The sequence below is a fragment of the Nycticebus coucang genome, chromosome 7 (genome assembly GCF_027406575.1).
Source record: "Nycticebus coucang isolate mNycCou1 chromosome 7, mNycCou1.pri, whole genome shotgun sequence".
In the NCBI taxonomy this organism is placed as follows: domain Eukaryota; kingdom Metazoa; phylum Chordata; class Mammalia; order Primates; family Lorisidae; genus Nycticebus; species Nycticebus coucang.
In genome coordinates this window covers 96,835,526-96,860,271 of record NC_069786.1, presented here as the reverse complement: position 1 = coordinate 96,860,271, position 24,746 = coordinate 96,835,526, and the positions used below count along the sequence as shown (strand labels likewise).

Genomic DNA, 24,746 nt, shown 5'->3' with positions numbered 1-24,746 from the left:
TTTTAACCTGTGAAGTAATAGTGTTGAAGTCAGCCTACCTCACTGAGAAGTTGGCAGACAATGAAACATGATGAGCAGTGAGTTTTGGGAGCCTGAGCTGTTGAGATGTGCCATGGGTTGAAATGAAATGGGCTCTAGATCTCACAGGGATGTTGAAAGGAAGGTTTAGTAGGATAACTTAAATCAAAAGAATGCAGTTGTTTAACCAATAACCCATATTATCTTAGTACCACTTAGTAAAGAATGTTTGATTATTTTCAAATAAATATGTTTTCAATTTGGCAGATTGTCTTCTTTCAAAAGGCACATTTGCTTGGACGAGAAGGAAGAGTTAACTGATAATTCCATGCAGGCATAGGACAGATTATCTTGTAGTTACTCTCAACATAAGACTAAAATCTGCTTTTATCTGTCTCGCTGTACTGCTAATGAAAACTCAGATCTATAATATAAAGCTCTTCTGTGTCTAGAATATGTATTTATATATAATGATTCTAAGAAAAATTTAATCACTAGACAAGAGCAAAAGTAAAATAAGTATGGTTTTAAAAATTTATGTTTGTGTGTATATAATAATTACTCATAAAGCATGCTGAACATAACAAGGAATTTGATCAGATTGGAAAATAGAAAAAAACTAAAGTAACTACTTATAAAAAAATAATAATATGGTGCGGGATCAATACACTTTGCATAGTTTGTCCACTTTGGGGCAGAAAAAGCTAGAAGAAATGTCAGGTTTTGTCTCTGTTGAGAGATGGGGACAAGGAGAAATGTTGGATCATTTTTGTTATTTTAGGTGAAAAAAATCTATGCAGATTATGAGAGAAAAGCTACTAGTGGGACAACAAAATCAGAGCTTTTTCTTTAGATGCAACGAAAACTTAATGATTATTTTTCACAATTTTACATTTTTAGGCAGCTCCGTTCTGGCTACTTGCTTGGAGGCCTTCCATGCTATTGATATGGAAGTTCAGGAGGGAATCCACCCTTGCCTGGGCGCTGTGGACCTGATTCCGATTTACCCTCTCTCTGGTGTCGGAGTGGAAGAGTGTGGAATGGTGGCAAGAAGTAAGAGAAAGTTTGAGGTTGTGTGTTATTCCTTCCTGGAAACTGTTCTTACGAACCAAAGCAACTGTGACAATCTAATCATTCCTCAACTCCCTGGGAAAAGTTGATCTTGAAGAGTTCTGTCAATAAGTGCTCATGGGTTGCTGTGGTACCCTGTGCCTTTGTGACCCATCCTTCCACTTTCCATTCATGACATTACAGAACACTATTTGCTGTGAGATGTGGCAAAGAAAAATCAATTAACAATATTTTTTTTCCCTTACAAATTCACAACAGAGCATGAGGCAACAGCCGTAGTTTCTAATGAGTCCCTTGGACTCGTCAGGGCAGAATGATGGTGTGTTTTGGCCATCTGTGTCCTATTTTCTTGAGCAGGGGTAATGATGAGGTTGAAAAACCACTTAAATGTTAACTCTTACCCTTTTCTCCTCTGATATTTTTTCTTCTTTCCCTGTGTACAACTCTCTCTAAGATTTTCTTTAGAGCCCAACTGTAACATACCTGATTTCAGCCCCGGGGGTAAGGTTAATTTGGAAAATTTGAGCTGTGTCACTTAAGGTGTTTTTGAATTAGGCAAATTGGGAGAAAAGAAAGACCTTTAGGTTGGACTGACTCTAGCGGTACCACGGTTAATTATGAGATGCAGAAGCTCATAATCTTTGGGGGAAAGTCTGCCTTAGGATAATTGCGTTCTTTTCTGTATGACCTCAGAAACCCTCTATGATGTAGCTTCATTTTTAATTAATGGTGAATTGTCTAACATTTGGGATGTAGATTTGGACTTTAGCGGAGCTACAACAAGCACCAGAAATAGGAAATGAGACTTGTTTCCAAAGGAGTTCCTCACTGCTGTGCTGCATTTTAATGTGACCTGACAGTTGAGGGGTTATTTCCCAGGAAAATCTTGGCCCCTGCATTAGGTTTATTTTTTGTCAAGAAATAGTTAAAATTCAGATTGGGGGAAAATAGGTTTCACACAAGAATGAAGAGTTCAGAATTGTCCAGACCAGAATAATGATTTTAATTGTCTTCAAAACAATTACAGACAATTACATTAAATCTCAAATTAGCTGGTACATGAAGTTCTTCATTACATCAGGACTAGTCCACCCCAGATGTTCATCCTGTGCAGTAGACAGTTGAGGATCAGTCGGCCTGGACACAGCGTCTCTCCCCTCCCTGCCCTTTGCTTCATTGGCAGCTACTATACCTCATGATTTAAACATGGACATTTCTAATTAAATGAGAGCTCAGCTGCATTCTTGAACTAATTTATAACATTTGATTTGAAATGTAATAGCTTCAATCTTCATCTGATTAAAAACAGTCATATACTGTACATGGTTACTATTTTGATGCTCCAACATGCAGTTTTTATTTTTACATTCCCTTTTCTACACAGCTGTTCATCTAATATCATCCAAAAATTTTTAACTTTTTTTCTTTCTTTTTTTTTTTTTTTTTGGTAACAGCATGCTCAGGCATTCTTATGAGGCCGAAGTATTCACATTCTAGGATCCCGCTGTTCTCGGAACAGTGAAAGGATGTTTTCTACTAGAACCAGGCTTTCCCAGGGAAACCAACTGTAAGATAGTTTAGCTAACCTTTGTTGGTCAAAGGTCAGTGGATAATACTCTGGGGGCATGAAAGATAGTTAATATTGATATGTATAACTTATATGTGCTTTGTATGCAAAAATGATGAATAATATACTATATTTCAGAACTTTTTGATATTAGTTAGAAGCTTGCTTATACACTTAAGGAAGGAGTTTTTGAGGTGGGTCCAAACTTGGCGTTTAGGGGATTTATAAGTACTGTCAACATTCTTTACAAGTTGTTTTCTTTTTTTTAGAGACAGAGTCACCCTCTGTTGCCCAGGCTCCAGAGGGCCTGATCATAGCTCACTGCTCACTGTACCTTTGAATTTCTGGGCTCTGGTGATCCTCCCTCTTCAGTTTCTCAAAGCACAGAGATTACAGACATGAGCCACCTAGGCCCGCCAAACTCGAGATGTCTAAATATCACGCTTTATATTGGGACTTGTTGGTCTTTCAGTTTTAAAGCATTGTCTATGATTTCTCACTGCAGAAGTTGAGAATTTACCTCCCTCCTCCCTGTCCCCTTACTTCCAACACACACGTACACACTCTTTCCAGTCTTCCTTTTTCTATATATGTTTATATTAAAATTTGGATCAACAGTTAGTGGTTATATTAAAACCATGGGATCCTACCTTTGCTGTTGTCTTAAATGTTCCTTTCATCTTTCTCCTTGTGAGACCCCTGGTCCTTAACCTGAGTCCCTTTTCTCTCTCTTTTTTTTCTTAGTTTATATTCTTGTTTCATCCTCTGGTAGCTTTCTTTAAAAAAAAGTAAAGTACAATTTTGAGACCTAGCCTTAAATGTCTGAAATGCCATTATTTTGTCTTCACACTTAATTGTTAGTTTGGCTAGGTATAGAATTCTGAGTTTGTAATAATTATATTTTGAACACATTGTATCATTGACTTTTTATATCCATGTTGCTATTGAGACTTCTGAAGCCTTATGATTCCTGATCTTTTGCACGTGACCTGTCATTTCTCTCTGGAGGCTTATGAGAGCTTCACTTTTGTTTTCAGTGTTCCGAAATTTCTACGATGTACCTTTGTTATGGGTCTGTGACGCATTGTGCTGGATACTTGCTGGGCCCTTTTAAGCCTTGGAACTCTTTGTCTTTCAGTTCTGGAAATTCTCTTGAATTATTCCACTCATGATTTCTACCATTTTCTCAGTTTTTTCTGGAAGCTCCATTATTTGGATGTTAGGACTTTTGTATTCTATATTTCTCATACTATCTCTCTTATTTTCTATCACTATATATGTATACATATATATATATATATATATATTTTTTTTTTTTTTTTGGAGACTATGTTGCCCTTGCTAGAGTGCTGTGGTATCACAGCTCATAGCAACCTCTAACTCTTGGGCTTAAGCTTTTCTCTTGCCTTAGCTTCCCAAGTAGCTGGGACTATAGGTGTCTGCCATAGTGCCCAGCTATTTTTTTGTTGCAGTTGTCATTGTTGTTTAGCAGGCCCGGGCTGGGTTCGAACTCACCTGCCTCAGTTTATGTGGCCGGCGCCCTAACCACTGAGCTATGGGTGCTGAGCCTCTATCACTATATATTTTATGATACTTTCTGGCAAATTTCCTTTACTTTATATTTCAAGCCTTCCATAAGTTTAAAAATTTTTTCTACATTCATTTCCAAGTGCTTTTCTTGAGTCTCTAAATGTTCCTTTTATTTTCTTTTCTAAAATAGCATCCTTGTTTATGTCATGAATGTATCATTAGTGGATAATTTTGGCATTTCTCTTCCTGGGTCATCCCTCTCACCACCCTACCCCTCCGTCCTGTTGCTCTTTCCTGTTGGCTTTACAGCCTTTCCTCAGATGTCTGATGATGCCTGGTTAGCTGCTTACTCTAAGAGTAGATGCTAGAGGCTGAATGGATACTCTGAGTATGTAGGTGGGGGTTATCACCTCCATACTGGGTTTTTTTTTTAAGTGAAGTCCACTTAAATACTTTTTTTGTCTTTTCTCTTGAGCTGTTCAAGTTCCCCAGAGAAGGAACTTCTAGTCTTGAGCTTGGAGTGTAGATGCAGCTGCCAGTGGTTTAAAAGCTGACTTGCGGAAGAGGCTAATTCCTTTCTTTCCATTACACATCAGTGCCCTGAGCTGTGTCCAGTGCTCCCCAGTCCGGACACTTCATGCTTTACCTCTTGCGTCCTACCAGGGTGGGGCAGAGATGGGATCTGTCTGCTGCTTACACGGGTTTCCCATCAGTCCTCCTGTTGTGAGCTCCCCCTTTACTTCCCTTACGAAGTGGGGTTGTCCCTTCTGGCCATTGTCAGGCTGCTTCTCTGCGTCTCGGGTCTTGTTAAATCACTTCCCATGGGTATGTCTGCTCTCTGACTTCCAGTGTGATTTCCTCCACCTCCACTTCTGTTTGTTTGAGCAAATGCTTGAAAAAATATCCCTTTACCATCTTTCCTTGGGGTTTTTGGAAGAAGTGAAACAAAAATAAACATTTCTATCTTTTTCTGGAACTCCCTACTTCTTTAATTCTTGGCAATTCTTGAATCTTTCAAGAAGAATGAATCCACCTAATTTGGAATCATTGCTCCTTCTCAGGAACATTCTCCTTTTGTCTGACTTCTGACTTAAGATTGAGAATATTTCGTTTTCATCTCTGGACTGCCGTAAGGTTTTCATGGACAGGTTCTCTGCAGGATCACTGAGGGGCCGAGTGCTGCCTGTGTGTTTTCTGTGTCTTCCTCACTCAGGGTTTTCACGTGTGGAGCCAGTGTTTCTGTGATGTGACCCTTTTGCGCATTCACGTACAACGTTCTGTGAGAAGGACTGAAGGAAAAAGGAGAGAAGGGGACAGGGACGAGGTTCTTAGGCAAATTCTCCCAGTGACTTTCCAGTGAAGATAAGCCTACCTCACATATAAGTTCATAGTATTCAGCTTTAAGAGTCTGGACCACTGTAGTCCCAGCTGCTCGGGAGGCCGAGGCAAGAGAATCGCGTAAGCCCAGGAGTTGGAAGTTGCTGTGAGTCCTGTGACGTCATGGCACTCTACCTGGGGGCGGTAAAGTGAGACTGTGTCTGTACAAAAAAAAAAAAAAAAAAAAGAGTCTGGACCAGAGTTAGGAATTTTGTAAAATGATATAGAAACTTGATTTTTGTTTTATGTCATTGATCAAATGAAATAATATTTGCACAATGCCCTGTAAATTGAAGTTATTATTTAGAGGACTGGAAAGATAAAATGCTAGCTAAGTAAGTTATATGAATAAAAAAGTAGCTTTTGCATTGTTGATTTTTATTTTTTGATTTATCTTAAAATATATAAAACATTAATGAATTTGATCAGATTCATCAGGCTTATAGATGTTTTTCAAAGTATTTTTATGACTTAGAGGACATGTGCCATGACAAATTCACACAGCAGTCAACACTTGTGTGGTAATCTTGAGACCCTTTGATTACCTTATTACAGATTGTCAAAACATGGGCTGATCTGGCAAATCGGGAGCAACTTTTCACTTTAAGAATTTCTACTCTGATTCTCCAGTTGCTATGGAGATTGTCTCATAAAACAGTATTGGATTTGGTTGAGACCAGTCAATTTAGATGCTGGATCCTGACATTGTTCTTGCCACCATCAGTGTTACCCTTGTGGCCACAGCATAAAAATAATAGTTGATTTTACAAGTGTGTGTAAATGTATTTAGATTTAGTATTTGACGTGAGAATTAAAGGATACTGCTACCATATAAAAAGCTGAAAAAACAAGGGATTGTGCATTGGGAAAGTACTTAACATATTAAGATTGATTTCTGGTGACTTTAGTACATTTTAACTATGAAGGAGCATTACCAGGTTATTCATAAATGCATGTATAGCCACAGGCTTAATAAACGCAAGAGGATTTTATCTACCACTGGAAAACAAAGGTACTAATGAGGAAGGAAAGGCCAAATGGAAGAACCAGGAAAAACTAACTTAATCTGCCATAAATGATTATGGAGGAATCGGGCCATCCCATGTTTGGAAAAGCTGCACTCTGCTCTCTGACTCTGGCTCTGCAGCAGCCTGAAGTGCAAGCAAGTCAACACCCCCACTTAACCAGTGGGGACCTGGAGGTGGGGGATAAATGCTCTACTCCTTTGCCCCTGAGATGGACAAACTCCTAAGCCCATCCCAGCAAAATAGTCTTAGTTGCACACAGCTGTGACCGGTTTGGTAACACACCCTTGTACTGGCTTTTTCTCTTTCCCTGGCTCACTCTTGATATATACCGAATAGGGTTTATTGAAATGTTGATGAGAAAAAATATTCTATAACAGTCTCCTAACTGGGACAAATAGGTGGAGTACTTGAAATCTTCCCTGCCTGACTGTACACTTCTTGCAATTTCTTTCCTAGTCTAGAAGCCACACGTAAGATTTAGAGTTTGAAACGAGTCTTCCCTCCCCCACCAACCACTTCACCTAAGAAAAGAGTCTCTTAGAATACTCAGGTGTGAGCCTGGGCCACCGTTCCATGCCTGAGACATTAAACATCTGCCCCTCACTGACCAGGACAGCCCTGACAAGCCTCAGAGCTTAGGGACTTCAGGTTTTCTGATTTTCAGTAGGTAACTACATCACACAGAGGTTAGTATTTTATATGCTGGCTGGTTGTGTTATTTTTTTTAAAGATAGAGTCTCACTCCATTTCCCTGGGTAGAGTATGGCATCACAGCTCATAGTAACCTCAAACTCTTGGATTCAAGTGATCGTCTTGCCTCAGCCTCCCAAGTAGCTGAGACTACAGGTGCCCACCACAATGCTCAGCTTCTTTTTGTATTTTTAGTAGAGATGGGGTCTCACTCTTGCTTAGTCTGGTCTCAAACTCCTGAGCTAAAGCAGTCCACCTGCCTCAGCCTCCCAGAGAGCTAGGATTATAGGTGTGAGCCACTGCCCTGGCCGCTGAGGTATTTTAGAGAATGTGGACCTAGAAGGGGATTTATAGCAGGTGACTATATACCAAGCACATTTTTTGAGCCCAGGCTGTCTAACTTTGGAGATGCTTTTCCTGAATTCCATTTCCTTTTTATTTCATCTTCCTAGCCTTTATACTGACATCCAGTGTCAAGGGCACTAGGATTAGATAACTCTGAAGAAATGGCATAATGATATAGGTGGCATTGATAGGCCTGCAGGATTAAGTGCATAAGCCCAGTTCTCCTCTCTCCACACCCTTATGCACCCACCAACCTGTCCACCTGTTCTCTGTTTGGTGTAGTAAGGCTGTACTTCTCAGGAGACTCAGAGCATATAATAATGACAACATAAGGTTATAGTATTTTGAAATCACAATAATTATAGCATCATTATTAATTAAATTAAGTAGTCTTCATTAAGTGACTATTAAAATTACATATATAGGTGGTGCCAATAGCTCAGTGGATAGGGCGCCGGCCACATACACCAAGGATGGAGGGTTAGAACCGGCCTGGGCCAGCTAAGACAACAATGATAACTGTAACGACAGAAAAAATAGCCGGGCGTTGTGGCGGGCACCTGTGGTCCCAGCTACTTTGGAGGCTGAGGCAAGAGAATTGCTTGAGTCCAAGAGTTTGAGGTTGCTGTGAGCTATGACGCCATAGCACTCTACTGAGGATGACAAAGTGAGACTCTGTCTCAAAAAAGAAAAAATTACATGTATAAAATAACTCATTCATTTTTTTGTTTTTTATTTATTTATTTATTCATTTTAATATTTTGGGATTCATTGAAGGCACAAAGAATTAGGTTATATGGTTTGCATTTGTTAGGTGAAGTCCCTCTTGGAATTGTGTCCCACCCCCGTGAGGTGTGCCACATGCCGTGACTCCCGATCCCCACTCCCTCTTCTCTTCCTGCTCCCTTGTTCCCCTGCCCTCCACCTTGAATTGATTTGAGTTTTCCTCCCATGAGGGTATGTATTAGATCATCTCCGGGCTTCATATTAGAAATGAGTAGATTGGATTCTTGCGATGCTTTACTGAAAAGAATGTGTTCTACCTCAATCCAGGTTAATACAAAAGATGTAAAGTCTCCATCTTTTTTAATGGCTGAATAGTATTCCATGGTATACATATACCACAACTTTTTAATCCATTCCTGGGTTGGTGGGCATTTAGGTTGTTTCCATATTTTGGTGATTGTAAATTGAGCTACTATAAACAGTTTAGTGCAAATGTCCTTATGATAAAATGACTTTTTTTCTTCTGGGTAGATAGATGCTTAGCAATGGGATTGCAGGATCAAATGGGAGATTTAATTTGAGTTTTTTGAGTTCTCCATACTTTCTTCCAAAAAGGTTGTATCAGTTTGCACTCCACCAGCAGTGTAAAAGTGTTTTCTTCTTTCCATATCCATGCCAGCATCTGCAGCTTTGAGACTTTGTGATGCGGCCTGTTCTCACTGGGGTTAGGTGACATCTCAGAGTGGTTTTAAGTTGTATTTCTCTGATGATCAGGGATGATGGACATTTTTTCAAATGTTTGTTAGGAATTCGTCTGTCTTCATCAGAGAAGGTTGTTCATATCTCTTGCCCAGTGGTAGATGGGATTGTTTAGTCTTTTTTTGTTGATTAAAATAACTCATTCTTGGGCAGTGCCTGTGGCTCAAAGGAGTAGGGCACCGTCCCCATATACTGGAGGGGCCCCGGCCCTGGCCTAAAACTGAAAAAAAAAAAAAAAAAAAAGAGAAAAAGAAAAGCTAAAATAACTTATTCTTTAAAGTTAATTAACCAAAAATACATGGTAAGATAATATCCCCAGGTATTAATTATGTGTTTTCTTTTCCCACTAGCCTATGCAGGACAATCTGAGTTATCTGCTACCTCCAGGGGCTTATAGGATTGTTGTAGTGAGAATGAGGATATCAGTCAGTGTTCCTGTTTCAAGTTTTGACAGTCAAAGGCAGAGTGTTTGGGAAAGCAGGCTACAAATTTTATACCATGGTAATAGAATTAGAAGGAGAAAGCAAAGGAAGGAGGCCCCCTCGCTCCTTAGCTCCCTGCCCCCAGGAGATAAGAAGTTAGGGTGGGTGGGGGTTCAGAGAAGGGCACCATAAAATAGTTCACTTCTTTTCCCAAATTTTGAACTAAGTTCACAGGAGACCAAGACAAATGAGAAATAGAATACTGCCATTATCACTGATAAAACTAATATCAGCGGCTGTACCTACCCAACTGGAGAATTAGACAGGCTCAGCCAGCCAGTCACAGATAGCGCTGGCCAGCACAGGCTGCCGCTGCACAGCTGTCTGGCAAGGAGGAATAGCCTGGATGTGTCTCCTGCGGGCAGCTTGTGCTAAGAAAGAAGAAGGTGGCAGGGCCAGGCCTGTGCTCACCAGTTTCTCTCCCCAACTCCCCATCAGAGAATGAAAGTGGGGAGGGAGCAAGGCCAGCATTTTAGGTTTCTAGGGCTGCAGTAACAAAGAACCACAGACAGACGGCTTAAACCAGAGGTGTATCACAGAGGTGTCTCGTCTCAGTGTGGAGACAGGAAGTCTGCTGTGGGGTGTCACAGGGGTGTCTCTGTGAGCTGTTCCATCTTGGCTTTCTTTTTTTATTTTTTGAGACAGTCTCATTTTGTTGCCCTTGGTACAGTGCTGTGGCGTCTTAGATCACAGCAACCTCAAACTCTTAGGCTTAAGCGATTCTCTTGTCTTAGCCTCCTAAGTAGCTAGGACTACAGGCACGTGCCACAACACCTGGCTATTTTAGTGACAGGGTCTTGCTCTGGCTCAGGCTTGTCTTTCTTTTTTGAGACAGAGTCTCATTATGTCGCTCTCAATAGTGTGCTATGGCATCATAGCTCACAGCAACTTTAAACTCTTGGGCTTAAGCGATTCTCTTGTCTCAGCCTCTCAGGTAGCTGGGACTATAGGCGCCTACCACAACACTAGGCTGTTTTTTTGTTGCAGATGTCATTGTTGTTTAGTAGGCCTGGGCTGGGTTCAAACCTGCCAGCCTGGGTGTATGTGGCTGGTGCTCTACCCACTGAGCTACAAGTGCTGCCTGAGGCTAGTTCAAGCAATCCACCTGCCTTGGCCTCCCAGAGTGCTAGGATTATAGGTGTGAGCCACCATGCCTGGCCTATCTTGGATTTCTTCATGTTCATGTAGCATTCTTCCTGTCTATCATATGTGTCCAAATCTCCCCCTTTCCATTGAGAGAGGATATCTGAAAAGGGTGAGATCTAAGAGAATAGGTCTTCTCAAGGAGACCACAAGGACACACCTGCAAGGTCCTGTCCATGATTACTCAGCTCTTGAGAATTTATAGACTTAACTTCCTAGAACTTGGAAATTTCCACTTCTGTGAATTCCTGTAGTTCTGTGAGGGCCGGAACAGCATCTCCCGCTTGATTCAAATTGGCCAATGAAGGAGGTACCTATGGGTTGGAACTTTTGGACTAGAGATAAAAAGGGAAAGACCAAGCCAATTGGGGAGTGCGGCCATTTGGAATTCTTATGTGCCATAAGCTCCTGGACGGTGAATAAAGCCCTTCCCCTTATAAACGTGGTGTTTGGGTGCTTTTTCTCTCCATTGGGCCTCGTCTTCCTGCAACATCTTGAGGGACACCAGTCATATTGGATGAGGGTCCCAACCTAGATTAGTTGACCTCTTCTTAACTAATTATACTTGCAATGACTCCGTTCCTTAATGACATCCCACTCTGAGGTACTAGGAGCTAGGACTTCCACATGTCAGTGGGGGTACACAACTGGGGGGACATGCTTCACCCTGTAACAGACAGCAAGCGGGATGCTGTTTACACAGAAGGACACATAAGGAGCAGGCAGGAAGCACTGAGCGTGTGGGATGGGCGTTGTCTGAGACATGCCGAAGATGGGTGTGGGAAGGGGGAGGGCAGGGCTGTACATTTCTAGGGGGCAGATGGTGAGAGGCAGGGCCAGGTTTGAGCCACTGAGAGATAGTTGAGCACTGTCCACAGCCAGGGAGATGCTTGGGAGTTGAACTCACCTCTAACTCATGTCGACCATTTGTTTGCCATTAGGGAGAAGCACTGAATGGGTGGAAGAACCAAGTCAACTCTTTGTTGCTGTGGGGAGTGGGCTTTGTGTTGAAGGCTGTGTGCACCTTGCCAATACGTTGTCCAGCAGAGGGATTTCTGGCCATCCTCAAGGCTTTGCCATGGCCCATCTGAACTACTTTTGGGGGCGCCCTCAGCTTTGGTACAGCCCCCTTGAAATAGAGAAAGAGGACCTTAGCAAGGGGCAAGCAGTAGACGGAAGTGAGTAACAGAGTAATAGCATCCTGTTAGAGTGGTTATGAAAAAGGTTGGCTCTGCCTCCTCCTAGCTGTTACCATTTTTAGATTCTCTGTGGTCTTATTGAGGAGGCTGAAGATTTGGGGCCTAACCTATTCCCTTCCCTCCTCTCTGTTTTATGTGTCAAGATGCCAAATAAGGAGCTTTTTGAGTAAAGGAATTGCATGACAAGATGTTAAATGTTGAGTAGGAGCTATCTAAAGTGCTTTCAGGCTGGGTGTGGTGGCTCTCTTTTGTAATCCTAGCCTTCTGGGAGGCTGAGATAGGAGGATCATTTGAGGTCAGGAGTTCAAGATCAGACAGAGCAAGAGCGAGACCCTGTCCCTACTGAAAGTAGAAAAATTAGCCAGGCATTGGTGGTGCTTGTCTGCCATCCCAGCTGCCTGAGAGGCTGAGGCAAGAGGATAGCTTGAGTCCAGGAGTCTGAGGTTGCTGTGAGCTAGCCTGATGCCATGGCACTCTAGCCTGGGCAACAGGGTGAGACTCTGTCTCAAAAAAAAAAAAAATGCTTTCAGTTCCAAAATTCTAAATTCTATAGCAAACATCTTCTTTATCAGTTCTTCATTTGCAGAATGATATTCAGTACTTATTTCAGAGAAATGTTATGAAGATAAATGGAGAGGTATTTGTGAAAGTCCAAACAGTACTGGAGTGCCTGTTATGTTTTTTCTTCTTTTTTTTTTTTTTGAAGAGACAGAGTCTCACTTTACCGCCCTCGGTAGAGTGCTGTGTCGTCACATGGCTCACAGCAACCTCCAGCTCTTGGGCTTCCGCGATTCTCTTGCCTCAGCCTCCCGAGCAGCTGGGACTACAGGCGCTCGCCACAACGCCCGGCTATTTTTTTGTTGCAGTTTGGCTGGGGCTGGGTTTGAACCCACCACCCTCGGCATATGGGGCCGGCGCCCTACTCACTGAGCCACAGGCGCCGCCCGGAGTGCCTGTTATGTTTAATTTCCTTTAGTAAATGCTACTGTCAGTACTTCTCCCAACAGAGCTGGGATCATGAAATCTGTACATGAAACAATTAGAGAGTATCACAGGACAGAATAAAATAAGTTGCTGAGAACAATAAATTAAATATGTTAGGTCACTCAGGAAAATGTATTTCTTTAAAGAATGATACCGTGTCAGCATGAAGTGGTAAATATTTGCACATTCCCTGCAAAGAAATAACAAGCCTGTTGTGTATATACAGATATCCATGAAAGTATTTGTTACATAGAAACAAGGGAGTAACAACTTATTTGGATTACTGGATATGAAATATATATGTAAAATATGTCCCAGACTACTAATGAATGGACATCCATATCTCCATGAAAGCATGTGATATATTAAAAGTTTTGGAGCACATCATTCTTCTGTGTATAATAAGGGTAGTGCATAGTTCCAGTTTTTTCATTCTGTAGCTGCAAAACAGGCCTAAACACATCAAGAAACTCACTCATAGTTTTCCATAAAGATAGCAGCAGAACAAAGGATCCTTACAACCATTTATTTAGCCTTGCCTGGAACTTTTTTTCATTAATCTTCTTTTTCAAAATTTCAAGTATGAATAGTAAAGTTAAAATTCACCTGCGATCTCCACTCTCATTGCTGATTCCCTGAATCACCCCTTGCCAAGTTATGGTTGAGTATAATATATCCCAATCCAGCATTTTTTACATGCATGTACTTACATATACGTATGCTTTGGGAAAACACTTCTTAGACTGTGCTTTCCTCTAAACTCCATAGTAGGCAACGCAGAAGAGGACTTCTGTGACCAGATGTGGTGTTTCCCCCCACACAGCAGAACATCAGCTGGGTGTCCTTTATCTCAATCCTAATACTCTACCCAGAGATGGTGTCAGATCCTACAGGGTCTTAGCCCCCCAAATGCTCCCTCACCACCATCACAAGCCCAGGCTTCTGGAGCTACTGATTGACCAACCCGTTGGGGCTCCCATGACCCTTCCCTCTTTGTGTTAAGTTGATTTGCTGGAGCAGCTTACAGAACTCAGGGAAACATGTTTACTTATTTATTACAACAGCCATTACAAAGGATACAGATGAAGAGATGCAACTGGGAGGTGTGGAGAAGGAGTGCGGAGCTTCCATGCCCTCCATAGGTGCACCACCCTGCAGGAGCCTTCTGTTTTCAGCCATCTGGAAGCTCTCCAAAGCCAGTCCACTTGGGTTTTCAGGGACGCTTCATTACTTAGGCATGATTGACAACTGTGTAGAAATGTGATTGGACAGAAAGCACAAGATCTAAACCCAACAAGGCCTGTCTGTTCAGATTCTTCCTGGGATTCTATGTAGCATCCTTCTTCCAGAGTAGGAGGCAGGACCCTCTTTGGAATGAAGGTCTTTTAACTCACAGTCAGGTTAGAGTCCTGCTTTGGGCAGTGAAAGGAGGACAGGAGAAGTTTAGGGAGAAATTCTATCTCCTGAGATACTGCTTCTGAAGCCTAAAAGAACCTAGCATCATAACAAGGACTATGGGAGTTAAGGAACTCCATAGGAACTGTGGATGAAAACCAATGTATATATATATCATAACAGCACTATATATACACCATAAATCCAATATAGTGTTGCTTGTATATATTTGTATTACAAATGCTATCATATTATAATTTTTTCAGTCACTTCTTCGGTACAAATAACTGCCTCTTTGAAGGACAACCATAACTGATTGGCAGCATGAATTAGCCTTCAGCTAATCGGCAAGATACCTTGGAAATGTATCTGTCTTACTTTGCTTCTGGTTCTAGTTCAGGGGTGGGGAGCCTGCAGCCACAGGTGGCCTTCTAGGTCCTGAAGTACAGCCTTTCGACTAAATCCAAATTTTCTGAACAAATCCTTTTATTTATATTAATACAGTTTTGTTTGGTTTTTATGTTTTTGTTGTATTTTAAAAATGGACATATTTAAAATTCCAAAGAATAAAATAAGTTCCAACAAAATAATCCTCCCAGATCGACCAGCACAATTAGAACATTAGTAAGCCATAAGGGCTAAATTGGCGGCTGCCATACTCACAATTTAGTTCTAGCTTTCCCTGCCTGACTGGTACCACTACTGCATGAGACTGGGTGGTGAGATTGTGAGGATCCTATATACCAGTCTGTTCACAGCTGTTGGCAACAGTGCACTGTGTTTCTGTTTGAAGTGGAATTTGTGAATAATTGCACAGCTCGATAGTATTTTTCAATTCTGCCTGCTTAACAGCCCATCATGTCAAAGAAGAACGAGAATGCTGAAGGAAGAAGACAGATTTTGTAAAGAAGATTGGGAATTGCAATATTACCTTGTTTCTGCTAACCATAAGTTGATTTGCTTGCTTTGTGATACTGCAATATTGATATTAAAGAAATTCAGTGCTCATCAGCATTATAACACTCATAAGAACCACACATATTTTAAATCAGAAGGAGAGGCACTCAAGGTCGTATTGCAGACATTAAAAGATGAAAAGCAAAAGCAAAGACAATTCTTTCAAGCAGCAACAAGACCTGGAAATAATACCACTGAAGTAACTTATAAAACAGCTTATATACTTGGGAAAAAGGAGCAGCCACTCAATGATGTAGCAATTCTGAAAGAATACGTTGTCAAAGTTATAGGATGCTTAGGCCCTGACAGTGCTTCAAAAGTGCAAACAACTGCCAGTCGGTTATGGTTGTCTTCCAATGAATTAGCCTTCAACTTTATCACACCAACTTCATACAAGATTTCAAAAGGAAAATACCTGTATATATTATTCAATCGTTTTGGATAAGTTAACAGTGCTACTGACTTGGCACAGGTTTTATACTCACTTTGGGGACTCTTGCGTACAGAACACAGAGAATAGATGCCTTCGACAACTTTCAAGATAAATGTCATGAAGTTGGACTGAATTTGGAAATTTAGTTGAGTGTATGTGAGGACCGTGTACCTTCAATGACAGGAAGACATGAAGGGTTCATTGCACAGATTAAAATGAGTATTAACAGATGCAGATGCTCTCATTTCTTTTCCTTGTAGCTTTCATCAGCAAAATCTCTGTGTGAAAGCTACTGTTTTATAAGTGACACTTTGCAGTAAGTTTTGTTAATTATATTCATGGTAATGCAACACAGCATTGTCAGTTTTATAACATGTGGATTTCCCATATCATTTAAGGTGTGTTGGGTATCACAGAGACAGATGTGAGCCAAAATTTTATCTCTGTGAGTACAGATAGTTAAATTTCATGAAGAACAGAAACAGCAATGTGAATTATTGAAAGAAGATTTCTATAGAAATTGAATGTTCCTAAGGTAAAACTAAGTCTATATTATGATATGTGGCAAAAAATGCAAGCATTTTAAACAAAACTCTTTTTCAGAATACTTCTTGAAAAGGAACTTTGGGGTGAATATTTTCCCCAATTATCAAAGGTCATTGAAGACCGGGATGATATATATGAAACAGTTGAAGAATATGCAGCTCTTAGAGATTGTTAATTGAAGAATACAATGAAGGGTTCATTGATTTGGAGAATCATGACATCACACTCAAATTAGCATTTCAGCCTCACTTAGTTGATCTCACCAAGGCATCTAAGGAACTACAGATGGAATTGGTTGAGTTCTCAGGAGATGACATTTTAAAGTCAGTATTTGATGCTAAGAAAGATCCAATTAAAATATGGAAAAATGAAGTAGAATACCCACGCTTCCGTCAACATGCGTAAAAAATGCTTTCCTGCTTTTCAACCACTTCTTGCTGCAAATCTTCATTTCTCCTACATAACCCAGATCAAGACAACTCTTAAGGTCACAAATGACTGATACTTACCTAGAGGATCAACTGAGACTGTGGACCACCTTGCTGCCACCAAATAGTCAAAGGCTTTCCACAAAAAGATAATGAAGTCATTGAAAGGTTAGTTAACTTTAAAATTAACAAATAGTTTTCATTTTTTGAAATTATTAAATACATAGTAGTTCAATTTTTAGCCAACAATGTACATTTTTAAGTGTATCTCATTGACATTTTTTGAATGCAGCCTTGTATGTTTACAGCTAAATTAATGCGGTCTTCCAACATGAAAAGGTTTCCAACCCCAGTTCTAGTTCTTTCTTTTTAACTACTGTATAATTATCAAAGTATGAATATTTCACATTTTATCTATTCCCCTATTTCTAGGCTTTTAGATTATTTCCCCTTTTTCCTAGTGCAAATAATGTAATGATGAACACTCATGAATAGTCTCTCTGGTGCACAAATGCAAGGCTTTTTCTAGAGCAACTATAAAGGAATGGAATTTTTAGGTTCAAACACTTAAAAATGTTTTTCTGCAGATTAATTTTACATGAAAATCAATCAAGTGCTTATCCTGACCTCATTTCCATAATAGATAACAAGTTTTTTTCTTTGCATTTTATTTTTTACTGCCGTGCCAATAATAAATTGACAACTCAGAGACACAAGTGAAATTATTTTTTCTTAGCAAGGCCTGTTCCTTTCAAATCATAGATGTTGTCAGCATATCATTATTTGTAAGCTTGTTATTTATCCTTCGGAAGTGAAACACGACAGAGTAAACAGTAGCATCCAGTGATATACAGTGGAGTTTTGTTGCCCCCTCCTTTTAAATTGTTTTCGACTACCTCAAGAAAGAGCAGGCAACAGAATGCGTCAGTTAAAATGTGATTTAGGAGTTGCACTTGATCTCTTTTTTTCGGCCTAACATTTCTGCTCTTTCATCATAAGGATCAGCTGCATTTTATTTTTTCCAGTCCCTTAGAATAACATCTAGTTCTAGTCAGCATGTTTAATGTACTTCTCACTGATGTTCTAGCACAATAAATTTTTGTATCTCGTGCCTGTGTACATATGGTAAAAATTTCTTCAAGTTCTGGCCATGTGGGGGAGGAATATTGCGGTTGCTTTGTTAATGCAGTGTTTGTGTTAGCGTGGTTAAGGCCCCACGCTTTAGCTCTCAGCACTGGGCGTAATGAGACGGCTTTGATGGTGGTGTAAGAGTCTAGAGGGATGGTCACAGCTTCACACTTCAAAGCGGAGCATATGGGGCGAATACTGGTTAGCTTTGTACTCTTTGGGGATGGTTGGGAGACAATTCTCAACAGCTCTGTTTAATGAAGACATTGGAAAAGAAATGTTCTATCTTTAAAATAATTTTGAATTGCAAAAAGAGAAATTTCTACCAATCCCCCCACCCCTTTCATAGACTAAACTGAGAATAATTTTTCCTAGTCTGCACTTAATTAGAGGCAGTGCAGCGCCACACTGCTATGCTGTATCTCCAATGCCGCTCTTTTTAAATGTGCTGTAGTGAGATCAATTGGCCAGTTTTAGTTTATGTGTATGAGTTTAGGCAAAACCTTTCAGGGCTATCTGTTTTGTCATCTGGGATTTTTATGGCTTCTGGTGGAAAATTTTTTCCCCTTTCTCATTAAAAAATACATAAGTTAAAAAATCAACTAAACAAAAACTTGGCTATAGGAATAGAGCTGTACTAAAACTAGAGGATGCCTGTAAGATTTTAAGTCTAGCACCCAGTTTAATTTTTAGATTTTGTGCTTTTTCCCTTCTTCTTGATTTGAGTATCAGGTGAGAGGGGTTGGAAAATACTCTTTTTGATTGGTACGTGCTTAGGAAAAGATTTGATACATTTTTGAGTATCATTAGACTTCAGGTTTAAGAATAATAATGACAAACCACCTATTCATGCAGTGCATCACCGGACAGAGAATTTAACCATTCCTAGGGGAAAGGGATTGACAGACTTGAGGGCTTTTTTTCTAAAGGGTATTTTTTTTGGTGCATTTTGGCTGGTATCAAACATGTAACACAACTAATGCGGTATGTTCCTTGAGTGGCTGAAATGCAATTCTGTTTAACAGTTCGGTTTCAATTCCATTTATAACAGGAATGCTAATAGCTCCTGAAAGAAACTAAAGCTCCTTTTCCAGAAAGGAAAAGGATGATACTAAATACCAGTCACCGCAGACATGAAGCTTGTGTTAGAGTGAAGCAGGCAGATACATTTAATTAAGCCGAGTCTCACGTCCTATCTTCATGGATCACTTTTACTATTGCGTATTCTCTATAAAATACTACATTTCAGCCTCAGTGTTGTCTGTTACAGGCTTAGAGCATACATTTGTGTTAAGAATATGAAGCTTAAAGTTCTCATCACACTGAGAAATGCCTCACTGCACTGATTTTTCTTTGCAAAGAAGAATAGAACCAAACTCACAGACATCTCTTAACGTGGAGCCTGAAAATAAAATGCTAAATATACACGATAGAAATGGCTAAAAATATTTTTTTAGTAAGTAATGTCAGCCAAACATGACAAAAAAATGTATTTTTAAAAAGTATTGTCATTAAATACTTTCAGAGTATGACTAGAGAAAATGGAAGCATCCAAACTATTAATACTGGTGATGGAAGAAACTCAAAATAGAAGAAAAACCAAAAAAAAAAAAGAAAGGGGGTCTTTTATTAAAGAGTGATTAAGGAAGCTGCAAGAGTTTTGTTTTGCCTATTTCAAATGGTAGCATCCTAGTCTTTCTGAACAGGTGATTCAGACGTATGGCTTGTCTGACCAACTGGCTTGGTTATCCCACGGGTATGTGTGGCTTTGACAGCTGCAGATGGGACCAGTATTCCTAAGACAATGGTGGAAAATTGATGCTACGGTTTCTCACTAGGGAGATGATATCCTCTCGCGGATGCTGAATCTCGTTCTTGTTTTTTAGCATAGTGACTTCTTACTGTCACTCGTGAGTTTGGAAAGCACACTGATATCCCAGGATTGCAATATCCAGTGTCTGCAAAGTCGGTTCACTTAACAAACATCTATTGAGTCACTACAGGGCACTGCCTTCCAGGAGTGTGAAACCGAGCATGGCAAACAAAAGCCCAGGATCGATGATTTAATATAAGTAGGTTAGATTTGATGCGATAAATAAAAGCAAAGAAAAGCTGTGAAATATTCTGCAGCACAAGAGAGAGAGAGAGATGAATTCCGGTGGAGAGAGAACGCAAGTAGGAAACCAGGCTGGAGTTCTGCTTTTTTGGGACTTGTCGAGAATGCCAGAGAGAAGTGGGGCAAACAGTTAAGGAGCAACAGTGAACAGTGGCTTTACAGCAGATGTCCACAAAACCATTGCTTTAAATAATAATTCCACTCAGCCGGAAACTAATGAGACGTAGTTTCCCACAGGCTTGACCTTTAGAATTTTTATATTTTTTTAAGAGACCTGTTGGATTTGTTTGCTGTGGACATTTGAAATTACAAGGGATGAGTTTTTACTTAGGTTGAGAAAATTAAATAATAAAGCTAACTCTTTTGAATATATAATTTATATCACAAATAAAATAGCTTGCTGGTAAGTAACCTTCTCTTGAAATATGAGACACTTCTTTTAATGCAGGCTATCTAAATTTGTTTTTCAGGATAGACTGCAATCATTAGAAACACAAATATTATTTTCCTGAGCACAACGTGTATATTGTACTGTCTTTATCATTAAATATCATTTTCTACTTGGGTGTTTGTTCATTGTAATGAGAATAAGGTAATATTTCATTTTCTTGCATCCTTAGAGAAAAAAAATCAAATTTGACTTTTTCCACCATGAATTTATGTAGAAGAGATAATGGAAGAGGAATGTTGGTAAAATATAGGAAGGTTTTTAGTAAGTAGAAGCCTGCCAGTCCAGAACGATATTCAGGATTTTCAGAATTTTGATTCATGTGAGTGATGTGGTGTCTGCGAAGGGAAGGGAAAGTTGTCTTTACTAAGTAACTCCTATGTGCCAGGCATCGGGCCAGGTTCTTTCCTAGTTTATCTAATCTGTCTATCCGTTGTGTGGGGGAATTTCTTTTTTCTCTTTTCTTTTTCATTAATTTCTGTTATTTTTCTTCCTTTCAGTCTCTATTTTTTCCTTTGGTTTAACTAAGTAATTTTAAAGCAAATTTCAAAAATTATGTTATTACACCCCTTCATAATTAATATCTAAGCAATATAGCTTATAGTTGTATCGCTAAGCAAAATAACTATTTTCTTATATAACTACAACACTATTATCATATCCAACAAAATGATAATTCATTGACACCATCTAACACCCAGTGTGTAATCCATGCATACGTCTTTCTTTTTTGAATGTGAATCTAGGCCTAACTAGTTCACACGTCACATTTATTGTTATATCTTTAATCTCTCTTGATCTCTCTCTTCCTGTCCCCCAGTTTTTCCTGACATTTACTTGTTGCAGAAGCCAGGTCAGATGTCCTATAGAATTTGTATGTCTGACTCCCTTTGCTTCCACGTGGTATCATTTAATTTGTGTCTTTATCCTTCACATTTCCCGCAAACTCTGTCAGCTTTAGAAGCTTGATTGAAGTTCAGATTTTTTGGCAAGAATTGTTCACAGGTAGGTTGTGTGCTTCCTACTTCATCACATCAGGATGCTGTGATGTCTGGGTATCTCACTTCTGGTGATGGAAACAAGAATTGCCTTATGTCTGCCAGTGTAAAGTTCCTAATTTCGTTTCATGAGGATTTCATTCATTGATAATCTTTGTCTAAAATATTTTATTTTTAGGGGTTGCAAAATGGTGATTTTCTAAAATCATCACTTCCATGTTTATTAGTTGAATATTTTTCTTCAAAAAATGTTTTTTTCCTCATCAGCTTGGGCTATCTGGCTGTCCCGAAATACTTTTTACATGTACAGGAAAAGGAGGATAAGTGCTTCTTTACTTTTTTGGTTGACAGATTTCTAGATAAGGAGTTAGTGCTTGCCCCTCCTCCCCCTATTTTACTGATAGGAAAGTTGAAACTCAGAGATATCAAGTAAATTGTTCACGATCCCACGTAGCTAGTAAGGGGTAGAAATGGTATTCAATCTTGTATCTTGTGGCCTCAAAAGCATATGCTGTTTCCACGAGACCAAAATGCCCCTCTGCCCTGGAACGCCCCCATCACAGAAAGCTGGAGGTTGATACTAAAATACCTCCCAGTGCTTTTCCCTTTAGGAACCAAGCTCCAAGAATCCTCTTTTTGCAGGCATGCTGGCCGTGCAAACTTATGCCATACTCCAGACCTGTCGCTTCAAATGGACGTGCTGGTTTGGATAGGCAAAGAGCCTGACAGGGCTGGGAAACTTGTTACAGCACCTTGTGTTTTCAGCTACTGCAGTGGCCAAAGTGAGAGTCTCTCTAAATTGTGGTTAGAGCGGATACATGTGACTAGGGCAATCTGGAGAGTTGTCAGATGTTCAGATGTTACCTTTCCCAGCAGTTCTCCTATTTTTCTTGCCACCTTCCTTACCATTTTAGATTTGAGGGGAGAATTTAGCTAATGGTCTAAACCAGTGATTTTCAACATACATGCCGTGGCATACCGGTGTGCCGTGAGAGGATCTTAGGTATGTTGCGAAAATTTTAAAGATCATTAATTAAATTATTTTTGAACGAAGTTCAAAGCACAGTAAGTATATCCTTTTCATTACTCTTTTCTTTATTGATCAACCTAATTGAAGTGTGCCATGGAAGTTTAACTTAGGTTCAAGTGTGCTGTGAGATAGAAAAGGGCAAAAAACACTGGTCTAAACATTACTTTGTAGTTTCCAAACCTCAACTGACTGTATCCCAGGCACCTGGCCCCAACCACCGCATGGAGCTATGGCCTTCATTCACTACAGGCGTAACTTATAACTTGTGCATTACCCTCCACTTTGCTGGGCTTTTTGCAAATACTACATTTTTTTTTTTTTCTAATTGAAGTTTGTGGCAATCCTGCGTTGAGCAAGTCTATAAATGACATTTTTCCAACAACATGTGCTCACTTTGCGTCTTTGTCGCATTTTGGTAATTGTTGTGATTTTTAAACTTATACCTGTTATGGTGATCAGTGATGTTGGGCGAGACTACTGTAATTGTTTTAGGGCACCACAGACTGTGCCCATATAAGATGGCAAACTGAATTGATACGTGTGTGTTTTCTTACTGCTCCACTGACTGGCTCTTCCCCTGTCTCTGTCCCCCTCTGTGGGCCTCCTTATTCCCTGAGACACAACAGTATTGAAATTAGGCCAGTTACTAAACCTTCAGTAGTCTCTAAGTCAGGGGTCCTCAGACTTTTTAAACAGGGGGCCAGTTCACTGTCTCTCAGACCATTGGAGGACTGGACTATAGTTTAAAAAAAAACTATGAACAAATTCCTATGCACACTGCACATATCTTATTTTGAAGTAAAAAAAAAAAAAAACACCAAAAAACAAAATGGGAACAAATACAATATTTAAAAGAAGAACAAGCAAAGTTAAATCGACAAACTTACCAGTATTTCAATGGGAACTATGGGCCTGCTTTTGGCTAATGAGATGGTCAATGTCCGGCTCCATACTTGTCACTGCTAGTCGTAACGAGTGATGCAAGTGTGCATCAGTTAGTCTAGATCTGGTTGGAGATTTCAGATGTTTCATTCTGGAAAAAGTCTGTTCACAGACATAAGTGCTGCCAAAGATGGTTGCCATTTTGAGTGCATGGTTTCTGAGATTAGGATATGTCTCAGAGGGGAGAGATGCATAGAAATTAGGAAGGCTGTTTGACTTGAATGCGTCTTTCAGAGAGTCACAATTCTGCAGTTCAGCCAGTTCCATTTGGTAAATCATATCCACGTTTTCAATGTCAATAGAAAATGGGTTATGGAAAAGCTGTATGTCCTGTTCATGGAGATGAAGCTCTTTAAATCTAAATTAGAACTCCTTTTGCAACTTTTCCAGTGAATTCACACGTTTTATTTGGGAATGCAACCAATGGATTTTCCACTAACAGATTTTGAGTTGTGGGGAGATGGCAGAAATTTTCCTCCTTCACTTGTTTGACGAGGAGGCCTAATTTTACTTCATATGCTTTCACATGTGATTGCATATCACAGATGAGCTTCCCCTTTCCTTGAAGTTGCACATTGAAACTGTTGAGTAGCTCTGCTACCTCTGTCAGAAAGGCAAGGTGCCATTTCCATTCTGCATCATTGAGCTCTGGTACTTCTTTGTTCTTTGAAAGCAGAAAAGCTGTGATCTGTGGAAGTAAGTCATAGAAATGTTTCAAAACTCTCCCTCGACTCAGCCAACAGACTTCTGTGTGGTACGGGACATCTTCACAGGCAACATTTAGCTCAGACAGAAATTCCTGAAATTGTCTGTGGTATAGCGCATTACCTCTAATGAAGTTAACACAAGATACCACAATTTTCTTAACAGAGTCCCACTTCAGTGATTTACTACATAGCGCTTGTTGGTGGACAAGGCAATGTATGGCTATTTGATGAAAATGGTGATGTTTGTCCATCTCTTGGTTAATGCAAGCAATTACTTCTTTCTTAGACCCCACCATGCTAGGAGCACCATCAGTTGTCACACTGGCTAGCTTTGCCCAGTCCAGCTCCAAACTATTCATAGTTTGGCAAACTTTTTCATAATTATCCTCTCCTGTAGTTGTTCCTTTGATGCTTTGCAGTGCAGCAAGCTCTTCTGTGACTTCAAAATAGTCATTCGTCCCAAGAATAAAAATTAGAAGTTATGCAGAATCACAAACATCATTACTTTCATCGAGTGCCAAGGAAAAATAGGAAAGTTTTTTTGCAGAGTTTTGCAAATGCTGATGCAAATTGTCTCCCATTTCTTCAATCCTTCATGTAATTGAGGGTCCTGAAAGACTCATTGCACTAAATAAATCGGCCTTCTCTGGACACATCTCTTTGGCAACAGAAAGAAGGCATTCTTTAACAAATTCTCCC

The 24,746-nt window shown here is 39.9% G+C and overlaps 1 protein-coding gene across 12 annotated transcripts in view; it reads left to right on the top strand.

Annotated features, from left to right (window-relative positions):
• FTCDNL1 (formiminotransferase cyclodeaminase N-terminal like) overlaps positions 1-24,746 on the top strand; it is a 71,011-nt gene that overhangs the window by 5,902 nt on the left and 40,363 nt on the right. For 10 of the 12 annotated variants that reach the window (XR_008381160.1, XM_053596846.1, XM_053596840.1 and 7 more), the window contains one exon: positions 919-1,071. Coding sequence is in view for 11 of the 12 variants with exons in the window: in XM_053596846.1 (XP_053452821.1) it covers positions 919-1,071 (153 nt within the window). In the remaining variant the exon portion in view is untranslated. Of the gene's footprint in view, positions 1-918; positions 1,089-15,166; positions 15,253-24,746 lie in introns of those variants that run through there. The other 2 variants (XM_053596849.1, XM_053596848.1) reach the window with 2 other exon arrangements.